Source organism: Mytilus trossulus, chromosome 7 (assembly GCF_036588685.1).
Source record: "Mytilus trossulus isolate FHL-02 chromosome 7, PNRI_Mtr1.1.1.hap1, whole genome shotgun sequence".
Taxonomy (NCBI): domain Eukaryota; kingdom Metazoa; phylum Mollusca; class Bivalvia; order Mytilida; family Mytilidae; genus Mytilus; species Mytilus trossulus.
The window spans coordinates 14644333-14671839 of record NC_086379.1 but is presented as its reverse complement, the minus strand read 5'-3'; the positions used below and the strand labels follow the sequence as shown (position 1 = coordinate 14671839).

The 27507-nt window shown below is 32.2% G+C and overlaps 1 protein-coding gene across 1 annotated transcript; it reads right to left on the bottom strand.

The window, feature by feature from the left end:
• Window positions 1-4667: 4667 nt before the first annotated feature.
• On the bottom strand, window positions 4668-22900 carry LOC134726845 (uncharacterized). Its single transcript, XM_063591248.1, has 10 exons — window positions 22865-22900; window positions 19799-19825; window positions 18800-18832; window positions 16161-16240; window positions 14836-14907; window positions 12533-12638; window positions 11061-11149; window positions 10031-10099; window positions 8873-9032; window positions 4668-4713 (listed from the first exon to the last, which is right to left on the bottom strand). Exons 2-10 carry the CDS (start codon window positions 19815-19817, stop codon window positions 4685-4687), a joined length of 657 nt encoding a protein of 218 aa, XP_063447318.1. The 5' UTR covers window positions 19818-19825; window positions 22865-22900; the 3' UTR covers window positions 4668-4684.
• Window positions 22901-27507: the final 4607 nt, after the last annotated feature.

The following is a 27507-nucleotide window of genomic DNA, read 5'->3' as shown; positions in this document are numbered from 1 at the left end:
CGGATCTAGTTTAATCCATGTAGTGCCAAAAATGTGTGGACTTTCTACTGTTTGACATCCGTTGTTCATATACTATCATTCTTTTAAAACAGCTTGTTATTTTTGAAACAAAGAAGTGAACATCCTTTATTACATTTAAAAGATACATTGAGTCTAATGTAACGACAGTACACAGAAGAACCAGTTCCCGTTAAAATAAAAACAAAAACCAAAGCAAAACAATAACAACATAGTTTAGACTCGCCTGGCTTCCAAACACATATATATGACTTTTTACCTATATCATAGAGATTTGGTGTATATGAAATATATAAATTAGAAAATCATACACGGAGCAATGATACAAAGAACACATAATACTTGCAAAAAATCAACAAATCAACATATATGAGAGATGTCAGCACGGATCACACAATCCTTATTTCGGGCGCATTACATTAGGGGATTCAAATGCGTTAAAAATTGTTTATTTTAAAGGTAACACAGGTAATAAATAAAGATTATAAACAGTATTAAGTATGACTATAGTTTTTTATGAGTTTTGAACAAACTTATGAATTTGTTACCAATAACAATTTCACACATTCAGGTAAATAAGCTAGGATCCTTTTTTAAAACAGTCCATCTAACTGAGGACATGAGACTCTGAAAATATTTACTTTTATTCTGTATATTAATGATCCTGTTGTTATTTTTTATTTTTATTTTCATTTTGTTATGTTGTGTCACATACTATAAATATTTAGTTTTATGGCAATAAAGATTTGAATTGAATTGAATTGAGTTGAATTGAATTGAATTGTAATATATTTTTCAAATTGAATATTATAACAATTGTAAAGTGATCATAAGAAATCCCGTTATAGCTTAACGCATAAATGTACTTAATTGCAAAGTTGAAGAGCATTGAGGATCCAAAATTCCAAAATGTTGTGCCAAAAACGGCTAAGTTAATCTATTCCTGGGACAAAAAAATCCTTAGTTTTTCGAAAAAATCAAAGTTTTGTTAACAGGAAATTTAATAATATGACCACATAATTGATATTCATGTCAACACCAAAGTGCTGACTACTGGGCTGGTGATAACCTCGGGGACGAAACGTCCACCAGCAGTGGCATCGACCCAGTGGTGTAAATATTTATCAAAAGTACCAGAATTATAAACAAAATTATTTCACGATCACTACAATGAGCAATTTTATGCAACATATTCATGTACAAAGAATATTTCGGGTTTTCTTGAAATATTGAGCTTCAGATATTCAGATTATTAGGACATAAAAAAATAGTTTACATTCGAAAGAATGCTCGTAAATGTAACCAGAAGAGGGGCAAAAGATAACATAGGGACATTGAAACTCATAAATCGAAAATAAACTGACGACCAAGGTAATAAAGACAAAGACAACTGACTAACAATACTACATAAAGCACAACACATAAAACTAGAAATAAGGCAGACGAAATCCAACAGAACAGGAGGGATCTCGCTGGGTGCACCGGAAGAGTAAGCAGATCCTGCTCCACATGTGTCACCCGGTTGCTCATCTTGAACAAGTCTCATTCGGTAGGTCACATTCGTTAAAAGGGCAAGAGAGGGATTGTCGTTACGACTTCAGGAACATGTCCGTTATCAAATGTGAAACAGATATTCCATAACAGTCAATCGATACGTCATGGCGTCGGTAAAATTTGTATAGGGATGATTTCAACTTTACTATTTTGAACTCTTGGTTCAATAGCTTCCGTGTAGGCTGCAACCCTCTATCAAAGAAATCATGATAGGAAATACTTGGGAATATCTTACCAATTGAGAAATACATAATTCGTATGCAAGCGCTGCTTGAATGTTGATATACAGAAATGGAAAGTTCACAATTGGGAAGCTGAAAGCATCTCTTTTGGCGTAAAGTTTTATTTCAACCGACTCTTATTGTCAATTTTCTAGATGTTAGTCAAGATACGATCTCGAGGCAGACTTAATTATATATGTTGTATCCTCTAGATCAATTTCAAAAGCTGCGAGGAAACGTAAGATTTTAGCGCGCAAATGTTATGATAATGCGCGCCAATGTAGTACACCCCTTTAATAAAAATTTAGATCAAGCAGAGTCTTGAAAGTATATATATTCTTTTTCAGGTCATACAATGTCTTGTTATGCTCGGTTCGTTTCTGTGTGTGTTAGATTTTAGTGTTATGTCGTTGTTCTCCTCTTATATTTTAAAATGCGTTTCCCTCGGTTTTAGTTTGTTACCCCGATTTTGTTTTTTGTCCATGGATTTATGAGTTTTAAACAGCATTCTTTTGAAGGTACCAAGACCTTGTTGATAAATATTCCGTATCAACTTCTCAAATAATACACGATGGTCTTGATGTATAGATTCTGCGTACTGATGTTGTGTATCATCTTAACAACATGTTTTATTGTTCTTTTATTTGTTTTTGTTCTATTATTAAGATTACTTTTACTGTTGAATGGTTTTATGTGATATCCGTTTGACGTGGCTCGGTACTTATACATCTCGTCAATGTGTTTGTATTGGCTTTCATTTTTTGGTGATTTGTTTTGTATATGTGACTCTGTGTATTTCTTTTGTGCTTATAACGTGACTCTGTACTTTAAATGATCCCGTCAGTATGATATTTGTCAATAATATGTCATTATGATATATTTCTATTATGAATTACTATATACGTTGAACCACAAACGTCAAAATCATTCAATGGCGTAGTGGAATTAACAATTTTTGGATTCTCATAAATTCTATGTATAACTTTTGGACTAGTTTGAATCTCGGTCTATTTCTGTAATTTATTCTTACATACTTTTGATTTTTTAACCCTGTATGCGTACATTGCCTATGTAAATTTTAAAATTGTTTGTATGCACATTGAACGACAAATTTATGTGACGTATATAATTTTTCTGACGTCAGACACTCAAATCAATCCATGTGTTCGTAGATAGTAGATGTTTTTGTGTCCTGTTAAATATTTCCTTTTAAAAGTTTTGGATTCTCATAAATTCTATGTATAACTTTTGGACTAGTTTGAATCTCGGTCTATTTCTGTAATTTATTCTTACATACTTTTGATTTTTTAACCCTGTATGCGTATATTGCCTATGTAAATTTTAAAATTGTTTGTATGCACATTGAACGACAAATTTATGTCACGTATATAATTTTTCTGACGTCAGACACTCAAATCAATCCATGTGTTCGTAGATAGTAGATGTTTTTGTGTCCTGTTAAATTGTTCCTTTTAAAATTGTTATACGATGATGACTGATGTACCCATATTTTGACTATTTTATTAATTGTGACTGTTTATTTAACGCATCATGTAAATGTAGCGGAATTTGATGAGACTGTTATTAAAGTGAGAGGGTTAGCGCTATAGAACCAGGTTTAATCCACCATTTTCTACATTTGAAAATGCCTGTACCAAGTCAGAATATGACAGTTTTTGTCCATTCGTTTTTGATGCGTTTTGTTTTTTGATTTTGCCATGTGATTATGGACTTTCCAAATTGATTTTCTTCTGAGTTCAGTATTTTTGTGATTTTACTTTATACTTCTGTTGCCTTTATTTAAGTGATTCGGACGTTTTCATTTTTCAGGAATCTGGCCAAACCTCTTCGTGTGAGGATCACAGGCTATTATATAGACTTTTAAATCTTTTGTAAGAACGAAGTGCCTCGATATTTTTAATTTTTTTATATTTGGATGTCATATCATGTACTGTATTTATTAAGAAATATTTTCTTGCTAATGAGTTTTAGGATGTCGTAATGTGGATAGATTATTGAAGTTATAATTTTTATCATTTTGACGTTTACTTAAAATGATATTCATCAATCTGTAATAATTCTTTAAAATGTTAGAAAGACAAAAATACCGATTTGTTTTTTGTTTTCTTAGTTTTTGCCATTCTAACTGAAATTGGACAAAAGTGCATGCAACATTTTGCACAATTATGATGGTTGACTAAAATTTGCTTTTAGTTTTATGATATCTTATTTGGTTTTAATCTAAAAGGATAATTTCATGTTTGTTCGACGTATTCGTTAATAATAATGCTTTTCTGGATTTATTTTTATGAAAATATATATAGATAGGTATCTAATTGTCATCGAGGAGCTCGTTAACGAAAAATGGATGGCTTACGTTTATGTCAGGAGCTGATTTACCATCAAAACCTCTCCCTTGTCGTAGGCTTTATCTATTTATAATGTACATGTATTTGAATTTGGGATATAGTTCGTATCTTTGTTCATGCAAATAAAGCGAATAGGCGAAAAGTAAAACTTTTTTTGCTTTCTGGGGATTCAAAAGTTCGCTATACTTAAATACCACAGGCAAAATCGCGAATAGAACGTCACATTAAGCCACATTTATTGGTTCATAGATATAGCCAATTTTGTTTTCTCTGACTCAAAACTTATACAAAGACAGACTTCAATCAGTTAAAATATGACTTTACATCAGCACCATCACTACTTTTGGAGATTAGAAAATAAAATGTTTATTAACTTTAGTATATCATATATATAGATATAAGCAGCTATTCCGGGTTGGTATGTACGGCCCCTAAACAAAAATGTGTACTAGTTCAGCGAAATGGACTAACAAACACATTAACCAAACTTTATTGTATGAAGAAGCCTTTACGAAATGCTGTTTATCTTGTAAAGTTCGCTGGTATCATGCCTGAAAGAATAAAAAGTAAACACATTAGCAATTAGAAATGTTAGACAGCTAAAAAGTATTTTATGCATTTTATTAACATAGCTTGTACAAAATTAAGGAGGTATGGTATGATTGCGAATATGAATATAGTACATTAGAGATACTTCTTTGTCTTCAAACACAAATACGAATCTGATTTACTGTGATAAGAAACATGTTTTGTGTTTTTTCAGCCGATCCTTATATCGTGCGTCGTCTTACAGCAAATCATGGTGATAACTTTGTTTGTCTTACAACGTCTGCCTCTGTGTCACACTCATTTTAAATCAACAACTCATTGAAAACAACTTGACATACATCATTCACATATATATGAACTGTACGCTGTTTAACAAAGGTTTACACGAAAAAAAGTTAAACACATGTCAGGATAAATTAGTAAGCTGTTAAACATATGGTTAAACTGTATGCTAATAAACATATGGTTAAACTGTATTCTGTTAAACATATGGTTAAACTGTATGCTGTTAAACATATGGTTAAACTGTATGCTGTTAAACATATGGTTAAACTGTATGCTGTTAAACATATGATTAAACTGTATGCATTTAATCATATGATTAAACTGTATGCTGTTAAACATATGGTTAAACTATACGCTGTTAATCATATGGTTAAACTATACGCTGTTAAACATATGGTTAAACTGAATGCTGTTAAACATATGGTTAAACTGTATGCTGTTAATCATGTAGTTAAACTATACGCTGTTAGACATATGATTAAACTGTATGCTGTTAATCATATGGTTAAGCTGTACGCTGTTAAATATATGATTAAACTGTATGCTGTTAAACATATGGTTAAACTATACGCTGTTAAACATATGGTTAAACTATACGCTGTTAAACACACACACATGTTAAACTTTACGTTGCTTAACACAGGGCTGAACTGTATGCTTCTTAATTGTTACTGTTTATCTGTATATGGTCATACAAATGGATGATGCTGTTCAATTCGTTTGAAACTACATTTTTATAATGAGATGTTCTTTTTTTTGTTTTATGTTATAACGTTGCTGCCTCATTGACATTTCGCCCAATTCGCCTTTATTGTATATACCAAGTTTGCATTTACTTTGTAACATATTGTAACATGTTGTAAATGTAAATGTGTGCTAAGCACCACATTTTGTATATATAAATTTGTAATTACTATGAAGTATAGCTCCATATATTTTTTGGTTTCCTACCGCCCATCATTTAGGAGTAATAATGAAAACTGACGAACTCGTTGTAAGCCAAATTGTATGGAAAGTTTGAGTATGTATAACTATAACTACTATAGTCAAGTAAATATGTGAACCGAAACTATTGAAGAAGTTGATTGTCGTACGATAACTTAAAAATATATTAATAACAAATACAGAATTATTCCTTCATTCATAAGAAAAAGTTTCCTTTTATTTGCAAATTCTAAACAATGGCGGATTTAGGACCCCTAATGGAGCTTCATATATGATAAATGCATACATACTTTTTACAAGCATCAGTCCAAAAGTAGTCTAAGGGAGCAACATTTGAACTTTAAAAAGGGGTAAGGAGTGTGGTTTATTTTTGTCGGTTTTGGAATTTTGTTATCGCGCGAAAAAAATTATTTAGTCTTTCTGCGCTATCAATCAAATATTTGGTTCAAAATTTAAATTATAAGGTATGGGGAAAATCCGGATTTTGTTTTGTCATCTGCTTAAATAAAATATTTCTTTCATCAAATTAGGGATCTGCACCTGAAAATGCACCATTATTGAATCATATTTCACTTTTTTTGGCCTTGTTTATTTTATTTGTTTCGAGCGTCACTGATGAGTCTTTTGTAGACGAAACGCGCGTCTAACGCAAATACAAAATGTACACCCTGATATCTATGATGAGTTTATTAAGATAACTTATAACAGTTTCTTAGCTACAAGCTACTTATATTTGATCTTATTTTTAAATTCGTCGAGTATAGACAGTAGCAGTTTAAACAAATATATCAACAACCTTCCACAGTCGAGGCTAGCGCTACGTTCACTGCTACACTGGTTTACTTTTACAAATTGAGACTTGGATGTAGAGTTGTCACATTGACACTCATACAACTTAGTTCCATCTTGTTATATGTAGAATATATGATCGTCATGCAATCGATAAAGAATAAAAACAAAACGTTATATAAAAATTGCATGCGTCCGAAGCTCTCATCAGGAGCGTTCCAAGGTGAATACTAGAAGGCCAACAATTTATAAAGAAATGGTTGATAAAAGCTTAAAGTTCCAAATGTACATTCAATGATTTCATCTGCCGACCTGATTGCCGATATTTAGAAAATATCGTAATATATATATAGTCAACCCTGTTATACTATTTGACTAACTGCGATTTGATCAGTATTCACTGTTACTCCTAAATGATGGGCGCGGTAGAAACCAATAGTTCTGAAGTTTTCGTTTTGCTTTTATTCCGTTTCGTAGCTTTCAGATACTCCTCTTTTTGTCCCTTTTTTATTTTTGATATTTTAATCAAAAACTTAAAACATCAAACTTTCAAAAACCGAAATAATCAAAACTGCACGTTAAGTTTAGTACTTTTAAGTTTGATCAAATATCTAGACTATCAAATATTAAAACGTCATTAAGAGTTTTGAAATTTTTACTATTTGGTGAAAATTTAAAAATTAAAAAAAAAAGCAAAAATTTGGAATTTTGAAATTTAAAAGTTTGATCAAAATTTTAAAGATCTAAAATCTGAAAACTTTTTAAAATATGAACTGTTAAGTGTTACGCGGACCCTAGAGTCACACGTTTTAATATGTTAATACTTACTTTATAGCTTAGTGCCACCTGTTTCTATATGTTGATACTTACTATAAAGCATATCACCACATGTTTTATATGTTAGTACTTATTATGAAGAATTGATCCACATGTTTTATATGTTAGGACTATCTATGAAGCATAGCACCACATGTTTTATATGGTAGGACTTACTATGAAGCATAGCACCACATGTTTTATATGGTAGGACTTGCTATGAAGCATGGCACCACATGTTTTATATGGTAGGACTTACTATGAAGCATCGCGGCACATGTTTTATATGGTAGGACTATCTATAAAGCATAGCTCCACACGTTTTATATGGTAGGACTATCTATGAAGCATGGCACCACATGTTTTATATGGTAGGACTTACTATGAAGCATCGCGGCACATGTTTTATATGGTAGGACTATCTTTAAAGCATAGCTCCACACGTTTTTATATGTTGGTACTTACTATGAAGCATAGCACCAAATGTTTTATATGTTAGTACTTATTATGAAGCATTGATCCACATGTTTCCTATGGTAGGACTATCTATGAAGCATAGCACCACATGTTTTATATGGTAGGACTATCTATGAAGCATGGCACCACATGTTTTATATGGTAGGACTTACTATGAAGCATATCACCACATGTTTTATATGGTAGGAATTACTATGAAGCATATCACCATATGTTTTATATAGTAGGACTTACTATGAAGCATAGCGCTACATGTTTTTTATGGTAGGACTTACTACGAAGCATATCACCACATGTTTTATATTGTAGGACTTACTATGAAGCATATCACCACATGTTTTATATGGTAGGACTTACTATGAAGCATATCGCTACATGTTTTATATGGTAGGACTTACTATGAAGCATATCACCACAGGTTTTATATGGTAGGACTTACTATGAAGCATATCACCACATGTTTTATATGTTAGGACTTACTATGAAGCATATCACCACATATTTTATATGGTAGGGCTTACTATGAAGCATATCACCACATGTTTTATATGGTAGGACTTACTATGAAGCATAGCGCTACATGTTTTATATGGTAGGACTATCTATAAAGCATAGCTCCACACGTTTTATATGGTAGGACTATCTATGAAGCATGGCACCACATGTTTTATATGGTAGGACTTACTATGAAGCATCGCGGCCTATGTTTTATATGGTAGGACTATCTATAAAGCATAGCTCCACACGTTTTTATATGTTGGTACTTACTATGAAGCATACCGCTACATGTTTTATATGGTAGGACTTACTATAAAGCATAGAGCCACATGTTTTTTTGTTGGAACTTACTATGAAGCATATCAGCACACGTGTCATACTGGACGTTACATTGCTCTCCTCTACAACAAGCCTGACATAGCAGCATATCGTCAGGTAATTGATCTTTCTTTGTTTGAGGTGGCACGATCACTTCCCCAAAATTAAAACTATCGCCCCCTTTCAAGCATAACTACAATAAAATGAAACATTTCATTACTGAAAGTATCTTTTCTGTCTTGTTCTTCTCTTTGTAACTTGTTAGGAGCACATCAACTGCTTGATTTTAACATACAGTTGGTGTATACACGGACACAAAAAAAAGAGCTAAAATTAATTTGGTATTTATACAGTATAAAACGCACTTGCTTAACCAGAACGCTCGACTTCTATTCTGTATTCATAGTGTCCAATATTTTTTTGGTAAATGGTTTAGTTATCATACTGGTAAAACCGGTACTTTACTTATTCTACGATTTTCTGTAGAAATGTATTCAAAATTATGGAAATGTTATATTAAAAGTGTTAAGAGCAATAATGTACATGTTTCTTCTTTATTTCAAAAGACATACACGATCTGTGACATGTGAACCCCTCGAGGTATCCTTTTGTTTTCTATGTAGTGTTTTGTAGACCTGTTTGTCTTTTTGTCATCGTATTTATGTTTTGCTATGATGTTGCCAGTTTCCTTTCGACAAATACGTTCCGAATGTCCCTTTGGTGTTTCCCGCCTATTATACAGAATTTGTACGATCTTTGGCCTAGTTTTTCACAATCCTTTTCAGAGTACACGTCCGCAGATTACTAAGTATGTACAAGTTTAGAAAACATGTAATCATAGAACTGAATACTGGTATGTACAGGTTTTTGTTTAGAATACATGTACAAACTATTAAATTATATTTAGGCAATATAGGAAAGGTGTACTATAGTCTCTTAATACATTAGCTCCAAATGGAGCTTTCGTCTTTCGTTAGTAGAAGCCATATTAACTATGTGTATCAGTGGGAAAAATGTAAAAGCACAAAAATATAGTATATATACCAATACACATAATTAACAGCGCCTGGTGATGGTTTTTAGCCTGACCAGTAACACATCACCAGGCGCTGTTAATTATGTGTATTGGTATATATACTATATTTTTATGCTATTAAATTATATTTAGTTCCAGATACCCAGAATACTTACCACTCGTTTTTCACATCCGAGATCGTGCACTATATCTGTATTCCTGAGGAACGATTTCAAGCTACACGCCTATCAATGTAAACAAAGTATCATATGATGACACGCCTATCAATGTAACAAAAATTTTAATATGACACGGCTATCAACGTAAACAAATTATCATACGACACGCCTATCAATGTAAACAAAGTACCATGTGAAACGAATATCAATGCAAACAATTAATCATATGACACGGCTATCAATGCAAACAAATTATCATACGACAGGCCTATCAATGTCAACAAAGTACCATGTGAAACGAATATCAATGCAAACAATTAATCATATGACACGGCTATCAATGCCAACAAATTATCATACGACAGGCCTATCAATGTAAACAAAGTACCATGTGAATCGAATATCAATGCAAACAATTTATCATATGACACGCCTTTCAATGTAAACCAAGCATCATACGACGCGCCCATCAATGTTTACAAAGTACAATTTGAAACGAATATTAATGCAAACAAAGTATCATATGACACTCCTATCAATGTAAACCAAGCATCATATATAACAACCAATATGGTTTCACTTTAAAAAAAATAAGATAAAAAAGATTCAAAAGTCAATTTTTAAACCTCACTTCTGTAAAAATAAACTATTTTATATTAAAAACTCTAGTCAACCACGCACCAGTGGTTACGTAAAGTATGGGGTTATCGTATACATTTCCGTTTACTGAAAGTCCCTATCCGTCACTTTGCACGATACTTTATTTGTTTTTGAAAAACTGTAAAACTGAGAATGGAAATGGGGAATATGTCAAAGAGACAACAACCAGACCGAAGAGCAGATAAAAGCCGAAGGACTCTTTGTTCATCTTTGTATGAAATTTACGAGCCTTTTGCTCCCTCAAATTTCTTAGATCTTGTTTCTAATTATTATTTAAAAGTATATGTTTCTATTGATAGCAATAAAATTATGAAACTTGGTGTGATCGTCAATGAGATTTCACCCCATAACCAAAACAGGTACATACCTCGTCATCCCGACATTGCATAAAATGTGTGCACTCCGACAAACTCTTAAGACCCTTTTGATTACAACAGTGATCAGCACGATCCAAATCTACCAAAACGAATATTATCTCATAATTATTATTTTCGAACCTTGACAATAATAGCATTTTCACAAAGAGCCGATTCACAAAGAGCGCGAGACAATAGGTTGCCATGACAAAGAAAAAAAAATATTATGGTAATTCATCATTCAACTATAAACAGTAATGTGATGCAATGAAGACATAAAAATGTAGGGTACAAGAAGATGGAAGTATACAGAATGCTAAAGTTTTACTTATATATAAAACAGCAACTATTTATATATAAAACAACAACGCGTATTGCTGTTCTTTAACTAAAACCGTACAACATCAATCTATAAGCGCCGACTAGATTGGTATTTGTTATATCCTCGAGAATCGTTTCACATGACTTTAAGACAACAATAATATTACAAGTCTTCGGTTTTTGATTATGACCAGTCTGGTCGATTCTCTAATTGTTCGCTAGCTAGAGTCTGTTTCATTTTGTAAGTGTTCTTATGAGCTACATACACACACATACACACAAACACACAGATACACACACATATATATACACAAGTCTAAATTGAAAACTACGTTCAACCTTATGATTGCGTTGGATAAAAACCACATTTTTTATACGTGCATGTAAAACATATTTCTTTGTAGAAGGGTCTAAATACAGCACAAACAACATTTTCCAAAAAGACCCAAAAAAGTGAAAAAGTATATTTAAACAAAACGCAAATTGACCAACAGGTCGAGCAGCATGTTCTTAAACCCTGCAGACTGCCATTGGCAATTGCCAAATAAATTGATCACAAGATGTAAAAAAATGGATCTTAATATCAATTCAATATTAAACAGAAAACAAAGTAGCGGCAAAGATATTATACCACAAACATGAGGTGTCAACATATTTTTGTACACCAGATCCGCATTTCGACAATAAATGTCTCTTCAGTGATGTTAGGGATTGAAACGGTATTTGGAAGGCAATATAACTTACCTCAATTTATGAGAGACTTTTGAATTTAAACAGTCAAAATAGGATGAACTGATAATATAAACCCGAGGGAAAATATGATTCAAGCCCAAACGAAAAATATAAACAAGTCTAAATTGAAAACTACGTTCAAACCTATGATTACGTTGGATAAAAACCGCATTTTTTATACGTGTGCATATAAAAATAAATTTCGTTGTAGAAGGGTCTAAATACAGCACAAACAACATTTTCCAAAAGACCAAAAAAGTGAAAAAAAGTATATTTTAACAAAACGCATTTGACGCATCACACATAGATGCACAAAGAACACGTTTTGATAATTCAATAAACCATAAATATAAACACCTTTCTTCATGGTTTCATGCAAACGATTTTTTGTCTCTATGATTTACACCCCTTTATTAACTTTATTACATACTTTCCTGACAAAGATTAGCATTACACTGGTCTGCAGCATTACAACACTTGCTGCAACTGGTCGCTCGCTTCTTTCCAAAACCAAGAGATTGCAGTAAGGTACAAACCTATGGGTGTAAATGTATCATACTAATAAATGCATTCTATATAACATTGAAAATTTGTTGTATATTCTTTGAGATAATTTGGATGTTAAACCAAAGGTCTTTTGTTATGCAAAAACAAGCAACTGAGTTTGAATTTAAATGCTAAGATCAGGATTAAATTAATTAAGGAGATCCACCTAGATAAAGGGACTTTTCTATCGTGATAGACCTATAACTAGCTAACGTTAACTTAAAAAAATATAATGAATAAAAGTTACTTTCGAGATCTATAGCCAGCACACATCACGTTCTACACATATAACAAGAGTACGTTTCTTACAAGATATATCCAGAATACGTTACGATGAAGACTTTCAACCCGAATGTATTACGGTTTAGACCTATACATATTGCATATTGAAATCCAGACCAACATTTAGAATAAGTATAACCCGAGACCTATAAGCAGTAAGTGTTACCTCTTCTGCAGTTTAAATAGCAAGGGTTAACCAACCGTTACGTCCAAACGAGACCGAAAAGCAGAACACTCAAGCTCATCAGAGGTTCAATCTGTATCCTCTATCACTTCAGGGTTAAAGCAGCATACGTTACGTCATCAGAATAATAACCAGCATACAGTAACAACTCAGAAGTTTAATAAGCATATGTTACCTTCTTAGAAGCACATTAAGAATTTTTAACCTCCAAGGAAATACAATCGGATTACGTCACCTCCTGTGATGCATAACCAGAAGACGTTACCTCTTAAAAAAATAACAGCATACGTTACCCCCTCAAAAGTATAACCAATATACATTTCCTCCTAAGAAAAATAACTAGAACACGCTATGTCCTCAGAAGTATAACCAGGATACGTTACTCCGTCTGAAGTAAAACCAGCATACGTTTCCGCCTCAAACTCCGGCTCAGCATATGTTACGTCATCAAAAGAATAAAAAGCACAAGTAACTTCTACAGATGTATAACAAACATACATGACCTTCTTATAGATACAATCGGCATAGGTTCCTCAATAGAATTATAACCAGCATACGTTTCAGCCTCAAACTCATGCGCAGCATATGTTACGTCATCAAAAGAATAAAAAGCATAAGTAACTTCTACAGATGTATACCAAACATACATGACCTTCTTATAGATACAATCGGCATACAGTTCCTCTTTAGAATTATAACCAGCATACGTTTCCGCCTCAAACTCCGGCTCAGCATATGTTACGTCATCAAAAGAATAAAAAGCACAAGTAACTTCTACAGATGTATAACAAACATACATGACCTTCTTATAGATACAATCGGCATACGGTTCCTCTTTAGAATTATAACCAACATACGTTTCCGCCTCAAACTCATGCGCAGCATATGTTACGTCATCAAAAGAATAAAAAGCATAAGTAACTTCTCCAGGTGTAAAACAAACATACATGACCTTCTTATAGATATAATCGGCATACGGTTCCTCTTTAGAATTATAACCAGCATACGTTTCAGCCTCAAACTCATGCGCAGCATATGTTACGTCATCAAAAGAATAAAAAGCATAAGTAACTTCTACAGATGTATACCAAACATACATGACCTTCTTATAGATACAATCGGCATACAGTTCCTCTTTAGAATTATAACCAACATATGTTTCCGCCTCAAACTCATGCGCAGCATATATTACGTCATCAAAAGAATAAAAAGCATAAGTAACTTCTCCAGATGTAAAACAAACATACATGACCTTCTTATAGATATAATCGGCATACGGTTCCTCTTTAGAATTATAACCAGCATACGTTTCAGCCTCAAACTCATGCGCAGCATATGTTACGTCATCAAAAGAATAAAAAGCATAAGTAACTTCTACAGATGTATATCAAACATACATGACCTTCTTATAGATACAATCGGCATACAGTTCCTCTTTAGAATTATAACCAGCATACGTTTCCGCCTCAAACTCCGGCTCAGCATATGTTACGTCATCAAAAGAATAACAAATTTTACAACCGCAAATTTACACGTAGTGCAGTATTCATAAGAGTCTTAGAGATCTTTAAACTGTAGTAAGCATATATATAGATGATATATGTCAGCAGTACTATATCAAGTAACATGTTTCATTACAATTGTTACATATTACCTCACCTTGTCAAACTTTAGACTAGCATTAATTTACCATGTAACGACAAGTAACTAGCAAAACATACCTGCTTAGACCTACAACCACCATTAAATACAAGTTGTAAATTCGCAGTTGTCACTTTCTCTAGATAACATTCCTATCAATAAAAAATATAATCATATATTAAAAGTTGTATTGATCTTGACATTAATATATAAGCTATTGAATTATGTCTGATAGAGTAAATAAATTATGGTTAAAAACATATTATTTTTGTACTGAATCTTATCCAGGTGTGTTTGGATAGATGTTAACTTGCGGCATGGTTTGAATAAATCATATATTATTATTATAATTTTCCTTATGGTTTCGAGTTCATGGAATTATTAAAAAAAAAAAAAAAAAAAAAAACAAAGAACACCAACTAATGTTCCTTTCTTTTTAGGCACAAAACAGTGATGGATAAAGAATAGGAATATTGGAAAATGCGTATTCTGTTCCATAAAGTAACCCATTATATGGTATATATAGATAACTCATCAAGAAAAAAAAAAGTGGCATAAATGTATTCTGTTTTACAATCGTGTAATACGATACACATTTAAATTTACGACACATATGATTCCTCTACCCCAGACCTAACTATTTCATAAAGTTTGTTGTTGTGAGTTTGAATTAACCAAAAGGGAGGTAGAATATACCAAAGGAATTCATAAAATCACTCACAAATGAAAGACAAACAGACAACGCTTTTGCAAAACACCAAAATCTGACGAAGACGGAATACATCAAAGAAAACCGAAGACTTAACAACAAAAACACCTTAAGAAACAGGGATTACCTAGGAGCAGGTAAGGTTTTAAGGTTGTGTAGACTTTTTTCTAATTTAAAAGTTGCTCATGATTTTACAAATGTATAATTATAATCAGATAGTGTCCTTGTCAAATATTTTTCATTAACATACATGTGGTATTATAAACTTTGGTTTAACAGCCGAGTGTGAGCTTGTTGTGATAGAACAAGAATCTAATAAATGATTAAAATGCATTAACTGGAACCAAGACACGGACCCACTTCAGTCGTTGTCTTATGTAACATCTTTATGTTTGTGTTATTTGGAAAATCATGACGATGTTTAGTAAATCAGTTCTTAACATTTTTAGACTTTCAATATATTTAGAGATTTGTTCCTTATTTGATTTTTTCTTTTCTTATTCGGGCGTCACTGATGATTCTATTGTAGATGAAGCACGCGTCTGACGTACACAATCTATAGCCTGTTGTCTATGAGTTTAGTGTTTAGACACTATTTTATTTTTGAAGGCAGTATGTAGTTGAATTTTGTTGTTTGATTCGTGCTTTGTTAATTGATAATGTATATCCTAATATCTTTTTAATCACATGACTTACCTCAGTGATATCATCACACGTATCAATTTCGGTACAAAGGTTAACTGTGCTCTTCTCGTTACATTTCAGACATCTTAATGCTGTAAACACAAACCCAAATGTTTTCATCATGCAAATAATATAAGAGGGGCGAAGAATACCAGAGGACATTCAAACTTATATTTAAAAAAAAACCAAACCCTGACAACGCCATGGCTATCATAGAGTGGAGGGTCTCTTTCTTTTAGCATTTTCAGCATGGTCTTGTCTGCCGTTTTTCCAAAATAATTTTACAAAGAAACATTGATTAAATTTGTGTCACTGCTCCGTTTATTTAAAAATCATCATTTGCTACACAAACACTAGAGAATCTTCCACAATTAAGAAGCTTAAATCAAGAAGAAATTGAAAAAGGTGTTATTTGATGGGATGTGTTTTGGTGTAATTTAAGATTTTATCACATTGATGTATATTGTTTCAATCTTTGGTATTGCTACCTATTCCCACAGGAGGAAATTGGTATTTTAAAATTCAATTATTACGAAGCCGTAATGGGCATTCTTAAAAATAAAAAAGATAAAACAAATTCGGAAAAAATATGCATCGTGAAGATTATATAATAAGTTGGTATCTATATAAAAGATTAAGAAAAGGCGGAAATCCAATATATCATTAATACTTTTTGAGTGGTCTTTACCAATCGAATTATTTATTATTCATGTTTTCTACATCGCACATCAATATTCTAGTAGGTTTACCTCTGCATTTTCTATTTTGCATCAATTCTTCCTTTTCGATATATTTTCCAAAGCCAAAGTGTCCTGTACCAAGTCAGGAAGATGGCCATTGTTATAATATTGTTCGTTTCTGTGTGTGTGTGTTGCATTTTAACGTTGAGTCGTTTCTGTTTTCTCTTATTTTTGAGATAAGACGTGGCACGGTACTTGTCTATCCCATATTCATGTATTTGGTTTTGATGTTATATTTGTTATTCTCGTGGTGTATTGTCTGTTGCTTGGTCCGTTTCTGTGTGCTGTTGCGTTTCGGTGTTGTGTCGTTGTTCTCCTCTTATATTTAATGCGTTTCCCTCGGTTTTGGTTTGTTGCCCCGATTTTGTTTTTTGTCCATGGATTTATGAGTTTTGAACAGCGGTATACTACTGTTGCCTTTATTTATCATTGTTCTGAAGATTGTTGCGTGCCACTAGATAATGGAGATTAGATCATCGGACTACAAATACAAAGGGTCCTGCTTCAATCCCCGATGCGGGGAAACAATTTTCAGGGACTGAACTTTCAGCTCTCCCTTGACACCATTTACGTAATTGCTCTTGAGAAACGATGATAACCCGTAGGAAGAGGACGGTAAATGACTGGCCCGTATTAAGAGAGAGGAATATCTCTTGTACGTTAAAGACACCCTTGTAGATTTTGAAAAATAGCAAGCCAATGCCGCTACATAGCAACACTCACACCATTAAAGTAGAAAAGGATAAACATAAATTGTAACAACTTGTTTCCCAATCCACTATGAATAAATATATTTAAACTAATGGAAGGAGAATGGATATAACATTGTATACATTCGAGATTGTTAACGTATCTTTGAAAAACCTTACAATAATCCTACTCGGTTTAATACAAATATAATCAACGTGTAGATGGCAAACTACATCCTGTATACTTTCAATAACATCTGTCAAAGCAACTAATAACATAATAAACAAATACAAGTTTGTAGCTTTTGTGAAAGCTTTGTAAAGTCCGTACGGCGTCCTATAATTGCTTGTATCCAATTGTTAGAACTAAACATCATTTGTACATTTGATCGGCGAGGCTGACCGCTGACCCTACCAAGACACCCGAGTTAACATGCTCTATTAAATGTACGCTAAGATAGAATTGTGTCATGTATTATTCATTGTTGTTTGTGTTCTACTTTTGTTAACTGTGGCCTTGTATATTTTTATATCTTACGATACTTTTCGTACAATAGTTAATTGATACACAAGCACTTAATGTTATATTTTCGCAGCCATTATCTCACAACTCTGTAGACGGTTACGTGTCACTTATAAATGTAATTTTCTTTAATGAGGTGTGTAACCAAATTATGTTATTTGGCTACAGCTAATTAAGACAATAGAAAGGAATGAGAAATAAGCAACAACAAGAACCAACAGATAAAAGCAACAAATAAGAACAAAAGTAGTATACCGGGAAAAAGAGTAAAAGTCACAAATCAATGGAGAGAAATAAAATATAAGTTACAACTTTTTGGAATTTTGGATCCTCAATGCTCTTCAACTTTGTACTTGTTTGGGTTTATAAATATTTTTGATTTGAGCGTCACTGATGAGTCTTATGTAGACGAAACGCGCGTATGGCGTACTAAATTATAATCCTGGTACCTTTGATAACTATTTACAAATTAAACAAGCTGAGGGAAACACATCAACTATATGAGGTAAAAGAACGGAACATCAGAAACACTGAAGTGCAACAAAAACAAATGCCGACAACAGAAAAAACTACTTGATATCAACTGTCATATTCAAGAGGCTTGAAAAAGGGTGGGCTAAACCTAGTTTTATGGCTAGCCAACCTTCCTGCTTATATGACAATGTCAGATAATAAATTTATAGATGAAAAGATACCTACCAAAAACCGAAGGCAATAACGCAAGAAGTATTCCTAAAATACAATAAAAGTTATGTTACCTTGATTTATATAGATTTATATTTAGTATGGTAATTACTTTTATATCAAATATACATCTCTGCCCCTCTCCGTTTGAAAAAATCGTGAAAATTGATATGCATTTGTGATAATAACATAGACTCAGTTTCTTCTTATCCACATAAACGCAGAATTATAACTTAAACATTTTTCAAATGGCAAAATAGAACCTCACATTCTCACATGTATGATATCACGCTGTACGATTCTCGTTTGTAAATGACATAAACATGATAAACGTTCGATATTAAATTTCTCCTTATATCGTTGTTCTTTATATCTTGTTTTAACATTTTCTAAATGCTCCAAAAGTTGACCAATGAGTAGAAATATGGTCAACTATATTTCTCAGATCCGATGATAAAATCTTAGATACAAATGAACGTCCTTTGGTTGTTTGGGATGTATAATTAAATCGCCAGTCAATGACTGGCTACGACCAATCAAAATGATGTAATGATATATAAGTGACGTGCGAAGAAATTACCAAACTCTTTGCAAGTAAAAAAACCTATAGCAACGAAATTTGAAGGTTGTATGTTTTATGGTTTTCATTTTGTCATTTTCTAACAAATCATAATCTTCCAGTGGTAGAAAAATGTCCTGCCTTTTATCCTGGCAGACCCAATAAGTTTCGTCCTTAATATTTAGGCAAACATTTATCAAATCATTATCTATAAACAATTATTTTCATGCATTTTGTGCTGGTGTGTGACAGTTTTAGTAGTTCTTCTGGACTAACATCGTTTGACAATGTAGAGGAATATGAATTTTCAAAATATTATACAATCAGAATAGAACTTAAAACTATATATGTGTTGTCACCAAACTATTGTTCTTTGGTTGTAATTGAGTTTAGTTTACAAATATTTTTTTAACCTCTCCGACCTGCTATCGCGGGATATATAAATAAAAACTCACCAAAACTAGCAAAGTTCATTTTGTGTTCTGAAAAAGTAAAAAAAACAAACCAAATAGTTCTAATATTATATATATTACTGATAATCTAATATCTCTCTCTGGATAAAAGAATATTCATATTGTATTTACTTTTGCCAAAGCTAACACTTAAAAGATATATTAAACTTAATTGTGCCTTCATACATGCATTCATTTGTAGATGTTTCCTCTATCTGTGATTTTTTTATTATTCATTAGAGCTTTTCAAAAACATAAGAAAACAAAGTTAACCTATAATGGTTTACTTTTTAAATTGTTATTTGGATGGAGAGTTGTCTCATTGGCACTCACACCACATCGTCCTATATCTATTATCTCCCTTACTATGAAAAATAAATATGTTTAAATTTGAGCAAAACATAACAGTTACAAAACCTTTAAATTGATATAGTGCCCTAGATACAATAAAAAAAAGAAATAACAAGAAAAGTACAGAAACGACAATCAAAATGTTTTATAGAAATTGTTCATCCACAGTCGAAATCCTGTGACGTTTACATTTTTTGGTTTCTTCTCATCGATTTTAACGTTCTTAAATTTTAATTTACATTTGTTTTCTTGATCTTGTTTGCTTTTGATGAAAAAAAAGGACATCAAAGTAACATTCAAACTAATTAGTTAGATATAAACTGACAAGACTGACAAAAGAAGAAGAAAAAAAACAAAAAAACAACACCAAAATACAAATAACAAGATCCAACACAAAAATAAAGTCAAAGAACAAGAAAGGAGCCCAACGAGCCCACGAACCCCACCAAAAATCGGAGGTGATATCAGATTCTAATGCAATTATTTTGTTTCAATGGTTCTGATTGGATGATAGTTAGCGTAAAATTCTCTATCTCCTTGTCTGTAAATAAGGAAGCCGACATTTTGAATTGCTGAATGTATTGACATGTAATTTCTACAATAATAAGCCAAAAAAACTCACATGCTGCACCTCAAAATCTTCTTTTTATGATTTTTTTTATACATTATGCAGCGGCACAGAAGCCAGAAAACGCCCGGTGTTTATGTTTGACGTCGGAAGCAAACCTATGACGTCACCTAGTGTAGGGACCAAACTAAATTTACGACAGTAAAACTACCGATGGACGTCCTTAAAGCTTCAAATACAATACAGTTATCTCTTAATTCTCCCGAAGGGTTAATAGAATCTGCTCCACAGATGGAACCCGCTGTGTTTCTCATGTAAGTGCCAACCTGTAGATAAATCTAATTTGGTATCACATTCGGGAAGAAAGAGAACGGTATTGTGGGCATAAGAATAGAAACATATCCATTTCCTTCGTCTGTGAAACAGGTATTTCTTAACGGCCAACCAATTCATTATGCCGTCCGTAAATTTTTCTCAGGAATTATTTAACTTAACTGTGGAACTCTTTGTTTAAAGCTTTTATGTAAATTATGATAGGAAACTGGAAGCTCGGAATATCATATCAACTGGGAGACTTATACCCTATATGCAGGCGATGTTGAAAACGGAAAGTTCGAAATCGAACAGCTAAACGACAACCTTTTTTTCTAATAAAGTTATGTTCTAAAGCGGTTCCTTGTAAATTACTGGATTAAGGTCAAAATATCATACTATCACAACTGTACAAGTATCTTTGAAGGGATGGATACGTTCAAAATAGTCACCAAACAGTGAGTACGTCAATGGAAGGAAATCATCTTTATAACGGAAAGTTCAATTTAAGGATTTAGATACAAATGTTTTCTAATTCACAAAAATCTACTGCATGTATTCAGCCAGAAATTAATAATGGGGAAGGGGTTAAGAAGAAATAACAGTTGGTTCCGATGTGAATACCGATTGTTTGTTGGAATTAGATTCATCATAGATATCTGGTTTGACATTTTGTATTTCGCTAAACGCGCATTTCGTCTACAAAAGACTCATCAGTGACGCTCGAGTAAAAAAAACATGTCCTCAATAAGTAATATATATATATCGTCAATTACGACTTTTCTTTTTATCAAACGAATGGGCAACAACTGTCAAAATCCTGAATCGGTCCTTATGTAGAAAATGGTACTTTCAACATGGTTTTATAGCTAACTTAACCTCTTACTTGTAAGCCAGTCTCATATAATTCAATGAAAATGTTGATAATTTTAGTTAAAGATAATCATTTGTTAAAAAAAAAAGCAAGCAAGTATGATTTGTTTCATTTCTATGAAAAGATACATGTATCTGCGTTGGCTCTTCTTTTTAATGAAAAAAAGCAGGACCATCTCTTTCATTTTGTGCTTTGTTTTGGAATCAGGAATTCTTGTGAGACGTGTAGAAAAGTCAAATGTGTTAATACTTTTGATAGATGATAGAGTCTTAGGTTTTATATACCGTCGCAGATCTGTGGAAATATTGAGTCATCACATCTGATTCACATCACATCTAGAATAGCTGGTTTCAAAATATTTTTGAATCACAGCTTTAGATTTGATTGATGACATAATGTATATAAATAGTTGTCTCATTGACATTCATACCACATCTTCTTTTTTATACTAAGTAATTTTGGAAGACGTTTCATGGATTACTTTGAAGACACATCAATATAAGGTTGTTTATAATAACACTTATGAAATTTATGGTATCCAATACAGTGCGAACTTCCATCTTGGTGTTTCAGGTCCTTATACCATTAAAAACGCATAACATGAGTTATCACATTGGTAGAAGAAACAATATAAAAGCAAAGAAACAATAAACTATTACAACTTGGCATGCTTAAAGGAACTCGGACACATAAGGGAAATATTTCTTTCCTGTTAACAACGATTTTATGAAGAAAATGCAATAATTCCCTTTGAATGTTTATATTAATACTTCCAATTTATTTGAAATTTGTATGTTTCAAATTATTTACAAAGTGTCGTCAAAATGTAAAAGTCAAATGCCCATGCACATTTGAAAAGAGATTATATTGCGTTATATTCGTTAAAGACATCAACGAAAGAAAAAAAATAACGAGGAAATTACTGATTGATTTAATAAAAATCTTAACAGATAGCAGGTCTTACCTTGTCCTCCCTTGTCACGAAGTAGACTTTAGAAGAAATATCCAAGAGATAAGACATGCCACGAACGTACAATATAAACATTTTCCTTTTACGTATTGTAGTCATTTGGTACAATAGGGTCTAAATAGAAGTTGGACGTTCATAGTTATATTGAAATGAGGTTAGAGCTTCTACTGTAAACAATTACAGGTCACCTAATGGCCTAAGCAATGTTCCAAAGAAAAATAATTTAAAATTTTCATAAAAAAAATATACAAATGTGATAGATTGAAGCAAAAAGCTCGACGACCTGATCGTAACTACAACAAAAGGTCGTAAATTACATTCGTTCATCTTAAAAAAATGCAATCTATATAACTGCAAAACCTGTGAGTAAAGGCATTTTCGAATTACAGTTGATAAAACTCGTGATATGATAAAACAGGTGACAAGTGATATGTTAAAAAGGCGCATCAAACCTTCCATGCATCTGAATAACAATCATTTCCGTTACTAGGAATCTTGAAATCATATAATCCGTGTATTTGTAAGAAATTACATAGTTTTTGTTTTTGTTGAATTTTAGTGTTTCTGTTGTGTCTTTGTTCTCCTGTTATAATTGATGTGTTTCCTTCAGGTTTAGGTTGTAACCCGGATTTTTTTCCAATCGATTTATGAATATCGAACAACTGTTGCCTTTATTTAAATGGGTAGTGATAAATTGGTAGATTAAGGAAAGTTCCCACATATTTAAAACATTGTAACGCTATGGTAAACCAGTGTAATTTTAATCCGCTATTAAGGTAGAATTAGAGATTAAACAAAAAAATGTAGAATATTCTATACTTGCAAAATCATTTAAAAGTTCATTTTATTAAAAAGAATCGACCAATTTTCAATTTTGAGAGTATAAGGAGGATGCGTGCTATGAAATGTTAATTCGTAACACAATTTCCCTGCATGCATTTGAACATGACCTATGCAAAGCAGGGAAACAAAGAGTTGTGTCGTTCTTCGTATCAAATACTTAGTACATCGTAAGGGAAGCTCGGAAATATTATAAGTATAACATGTAGTTAGAAACACAAGGAAAATGTTTTGGATGTATTTCAGAGTTGTGTTATATCACTAATGGTTTGCAGATGGTGTACACATTTTCATGAAAATAACGTGACAAAAGATATAAAACTATACCTAATACATTCGGTAATTGTTGCCATATGAACTTTTAATAGATTTAAAAGAATTCATTTGAAAGTTCGTAGCTTTTGAAAAGAACTCGATCAGAACTAAGCTTTCGTATATTTGCACCTTTGATTGATGAAACTTAACACTGACCGTTTTGGTGCACCCGAATTAACATGCAAGATTAATTTTACGCTTGAATAGAATTGTTTCAATAGTTAACTTTGTAATGTTTAACTCATTTTTTTCTGTGCTGTATTTATTTCTAATTGTTGCCTTGTTTATTTCTGTTTAATACGGTACTGTCCGTACATTAATTATTTGATACACAAGCACTTAATGTTATATCTACGCCGCCATTATCTCCCAATTCTGAAGACATTCACGTGTCACTAATAGATGTAGGTTTCTTCAATGAGTAGTGTAAACACATTTTATCATTTTGCAACAGCTAAGTAATGTAATGAAAATAAAAGAAATAAACGTGTTAAACCAGAAGTAAATAACACACAGAACTATGAGTATACCAATACATGCCAAATACAGAAGACAAAAATGCTGGCAGTATTCATAAATAACCTTTATATCACTATTATATGCACATTTCTCAAATGTTTTTAGTGTTTTAATTTGACGAATAATGGTATAAAAAGGAAAACTGTTTAACAGCAACACATTTCGTGCTACATGTAATACGAAGTCAGGATATCTGGACCAAGAACTATCTGTAGTTGTTTATCTATGTTGGTATGTCTGTTGTTTTTCTAGTAAGTCTCGTTTGAATGATTAATATGATCTATTGTGCTTTGCTATACTTTTTTTCCCTCATTCATCCCATTATATGTATTATTAAACTGCCGCTAAATATTTCATATTTTTGTTGATCGGCATAGAGCTTCATATTGTGTCTCGTGGCTCATATTTTACAATATAAATTATCATAATTACAATTATTGGTCCACGTCCGATCATAATATTGCTGTCATACACAAGGGTTGTGAGGAGAGAATAAAGAACCAAATTGAAAAATGATGGCAAGTTTTCAGACAAACTTTTAGAAGGTTAAAGTGTCTATACAATAAACAGAAAAAGCAATTAAGGGCCAAGTTTTAAGGACAAAATGTCGGTCATTTTACAAATTATCACAAATTTTCGGCGGTAGCTACAATTTTATCACAGTTGACCTTCAAAGTTCTCATCTAGAAAAAAAAGTTAAATAATTAAAAAAAAACTCCAGGGAAAGTTTAAAACGAAAATTCTGTACTCTAATGGCAAAATCAAAAGCTCAAACACATCAAACGAAAAACAATGTCGAATTTCTGACTTGGTACTAGCATTTTCGAATGAAGGAAATGGTGGGTTAAAGTTTGTTCTAAAGTTAGCTATAGAAAATACATAAGAAGAATTGTTATCTGTAAATGCGATCAATCATCAATTAATAGGATTTTCAAAATAGTTTGTTCTGGTGTGTGACAGTTTTATTAATTCATTTTGGATCAGGTTGTTTGGTCTGTTAGAAAAAACAAATTTTAAAAATACGCGTACGATTGCTCAGGATAGATAGAATAGATGTATGCATACATATCACCACCAAACTGTTGTTCTTTAGTCTGAATAGTATTGATTTTAAGACAGTTTTTCGCAATCACTCATCTACCCCGCCTGTGATCTCGGGAAATTTGAATAAAATTTCACCAAAACTAGCAAAGTTCATTTTGTTTTCTGAAAAAGTGAAAAAGGATGATAAGTTCTAATCGTAGTTATAACATTGTTTCCTTTTTATACCATGAGCACTTTTGTTGGCCGCCTGAGTAAATACAATATGAACATTCCTAAATCTCGATATGATATTGACATTCGAATAATAGTTAGGACGGTATAAGAAGGAAATAATCATATATCCTAATTGGAACCTCTCTAAATTTGCCGTTTATAAATTTTAAATTATAGAAATTAGAGTTACAACTCCCTCTGGCAAAGTTGGCACCAGATTCATTTGGCCATTACATGAAGTATAATTTTGTGTTGTTTATTCCTATGTTTTCTATGTTGTGTCATGTGTACTATTGTTTGTCCGGTTGTCCTTTTCATTTTAGTCATGGCGTTGTCAGTTTATTTTCGATTTATGAGTTTGACTGTCCCTCTGATATCGTTCGTCCCTCTTTGTTTATATAGCTCTTCAACTGTTTCGTTTATATACATTCTGGTTTTTCCAATATTAGGCTTTGAACGTTCCTGATGACGGTATATCCAGAAAACGCTTTGGACGCATTAAGTTATACGTGTTTTTTATTTTATTTCTGAAGATGACTTCGGTAATTTTTGACAAAAGACTTGTCATGCAGTGTACTTTTTAGTTGATACAAGAAAGACATTGTCGTGCACTTTGAAAATTGTACAAGATGTCATTTCTTTAGATTGGACATAAAAGTATGTGCATTTTTATAAAAAAAAAACCACCATCAATTACGTCCTCTATCCATTAGGTCATTGTATTCATGTTATGAGGAAGAGTATCGATAATATAAAAAACTAAGTTATCTCCCTTACAACAACGGAAATTCGTTATTGTAGAAAAAGAAGTTTAAAATATTTTACAGATCATGTACAATCTGTTAATTTTATACAGTTATCCGGGCAAATATAATTTTGCGAAAAGAATATAAACGACAACAAAGAAAAAATAAGCGAATGATCATTTAATAAAATGGGTCCTGGACTTCGGCGATTTTTTTACAGATGTTGGTTTTGGCACATTGATTTTAACGCCTTCAAATGTTTCATCAATTTATTTATTTATTCCAATTTTTTTTTTAATAACATAACAATATTTTCAATAAAATCAACATATTCTATGCGCCATTGATTTGAAATATCAACATATTTTTTTCAACAAAATATATCTGCACATTTGTACTTTTATGCAATGATATTATATAGCATTTCAATAGTTCATTGCGACTCCTTGAAAAAAAAACCTAAAAATTCAAAAAAGGATTTTTCATTCAAAAAAGATTGTTGCCTAATTGGCAAGCCTCGTTTTTATCTATCACGAATAGAGTAAATAAGAACAAGATAAGACATGAGACGAACGTACCAAACATTCCTTTCACGTATTGCACTGTTTTTATTTGCGGACATTTTTGATTCCCCATGTGAGTCTTGTGTGTACGAAGCGCGTTTTCGCGTATTGAATTTTAAACCTGATGCTTTTTGTTATCTATTAATCATGTGTTTCTTTGTCTGATACGTTCTCCTATTTATTTGTATTGTAGTCCTGTAATATTATATGCATTTCAATGTTTTATTTAACATTGCCATTAAAGTGCGACGTTTGGCATGCCACAAAACCAGGTTCAACCAACCATTCTTTTCTTTAAAAATGTCCTGTACCAAGTCAGGAATATGGTCATTGTAATTCGTTTTAACATTTCAACGTTGCGTCGTTTGTTTTCTCTTATTTTTGAGTGTAAATTCAC

Bases quoted from the DNA above. Each gene is read 5' to 3' on its own strand.
- LOC134726845 (XM_063591248.1), bottom strand. The intron at 11,150-12,532 runs GTATGTAATAAA...TCGTTTTGGTAG, and splicing joins TGCTAATCTTTGTCAGGAAA to ATTTGGATCGTGCTGATCAC. The intron at 10,100-11,060 runs GTATGTACCTGT...TTACATTGATAG, and splicing joins TGCAATGTCGGGATGACGAG to GCGTGTAGCTTGAAATCGTT.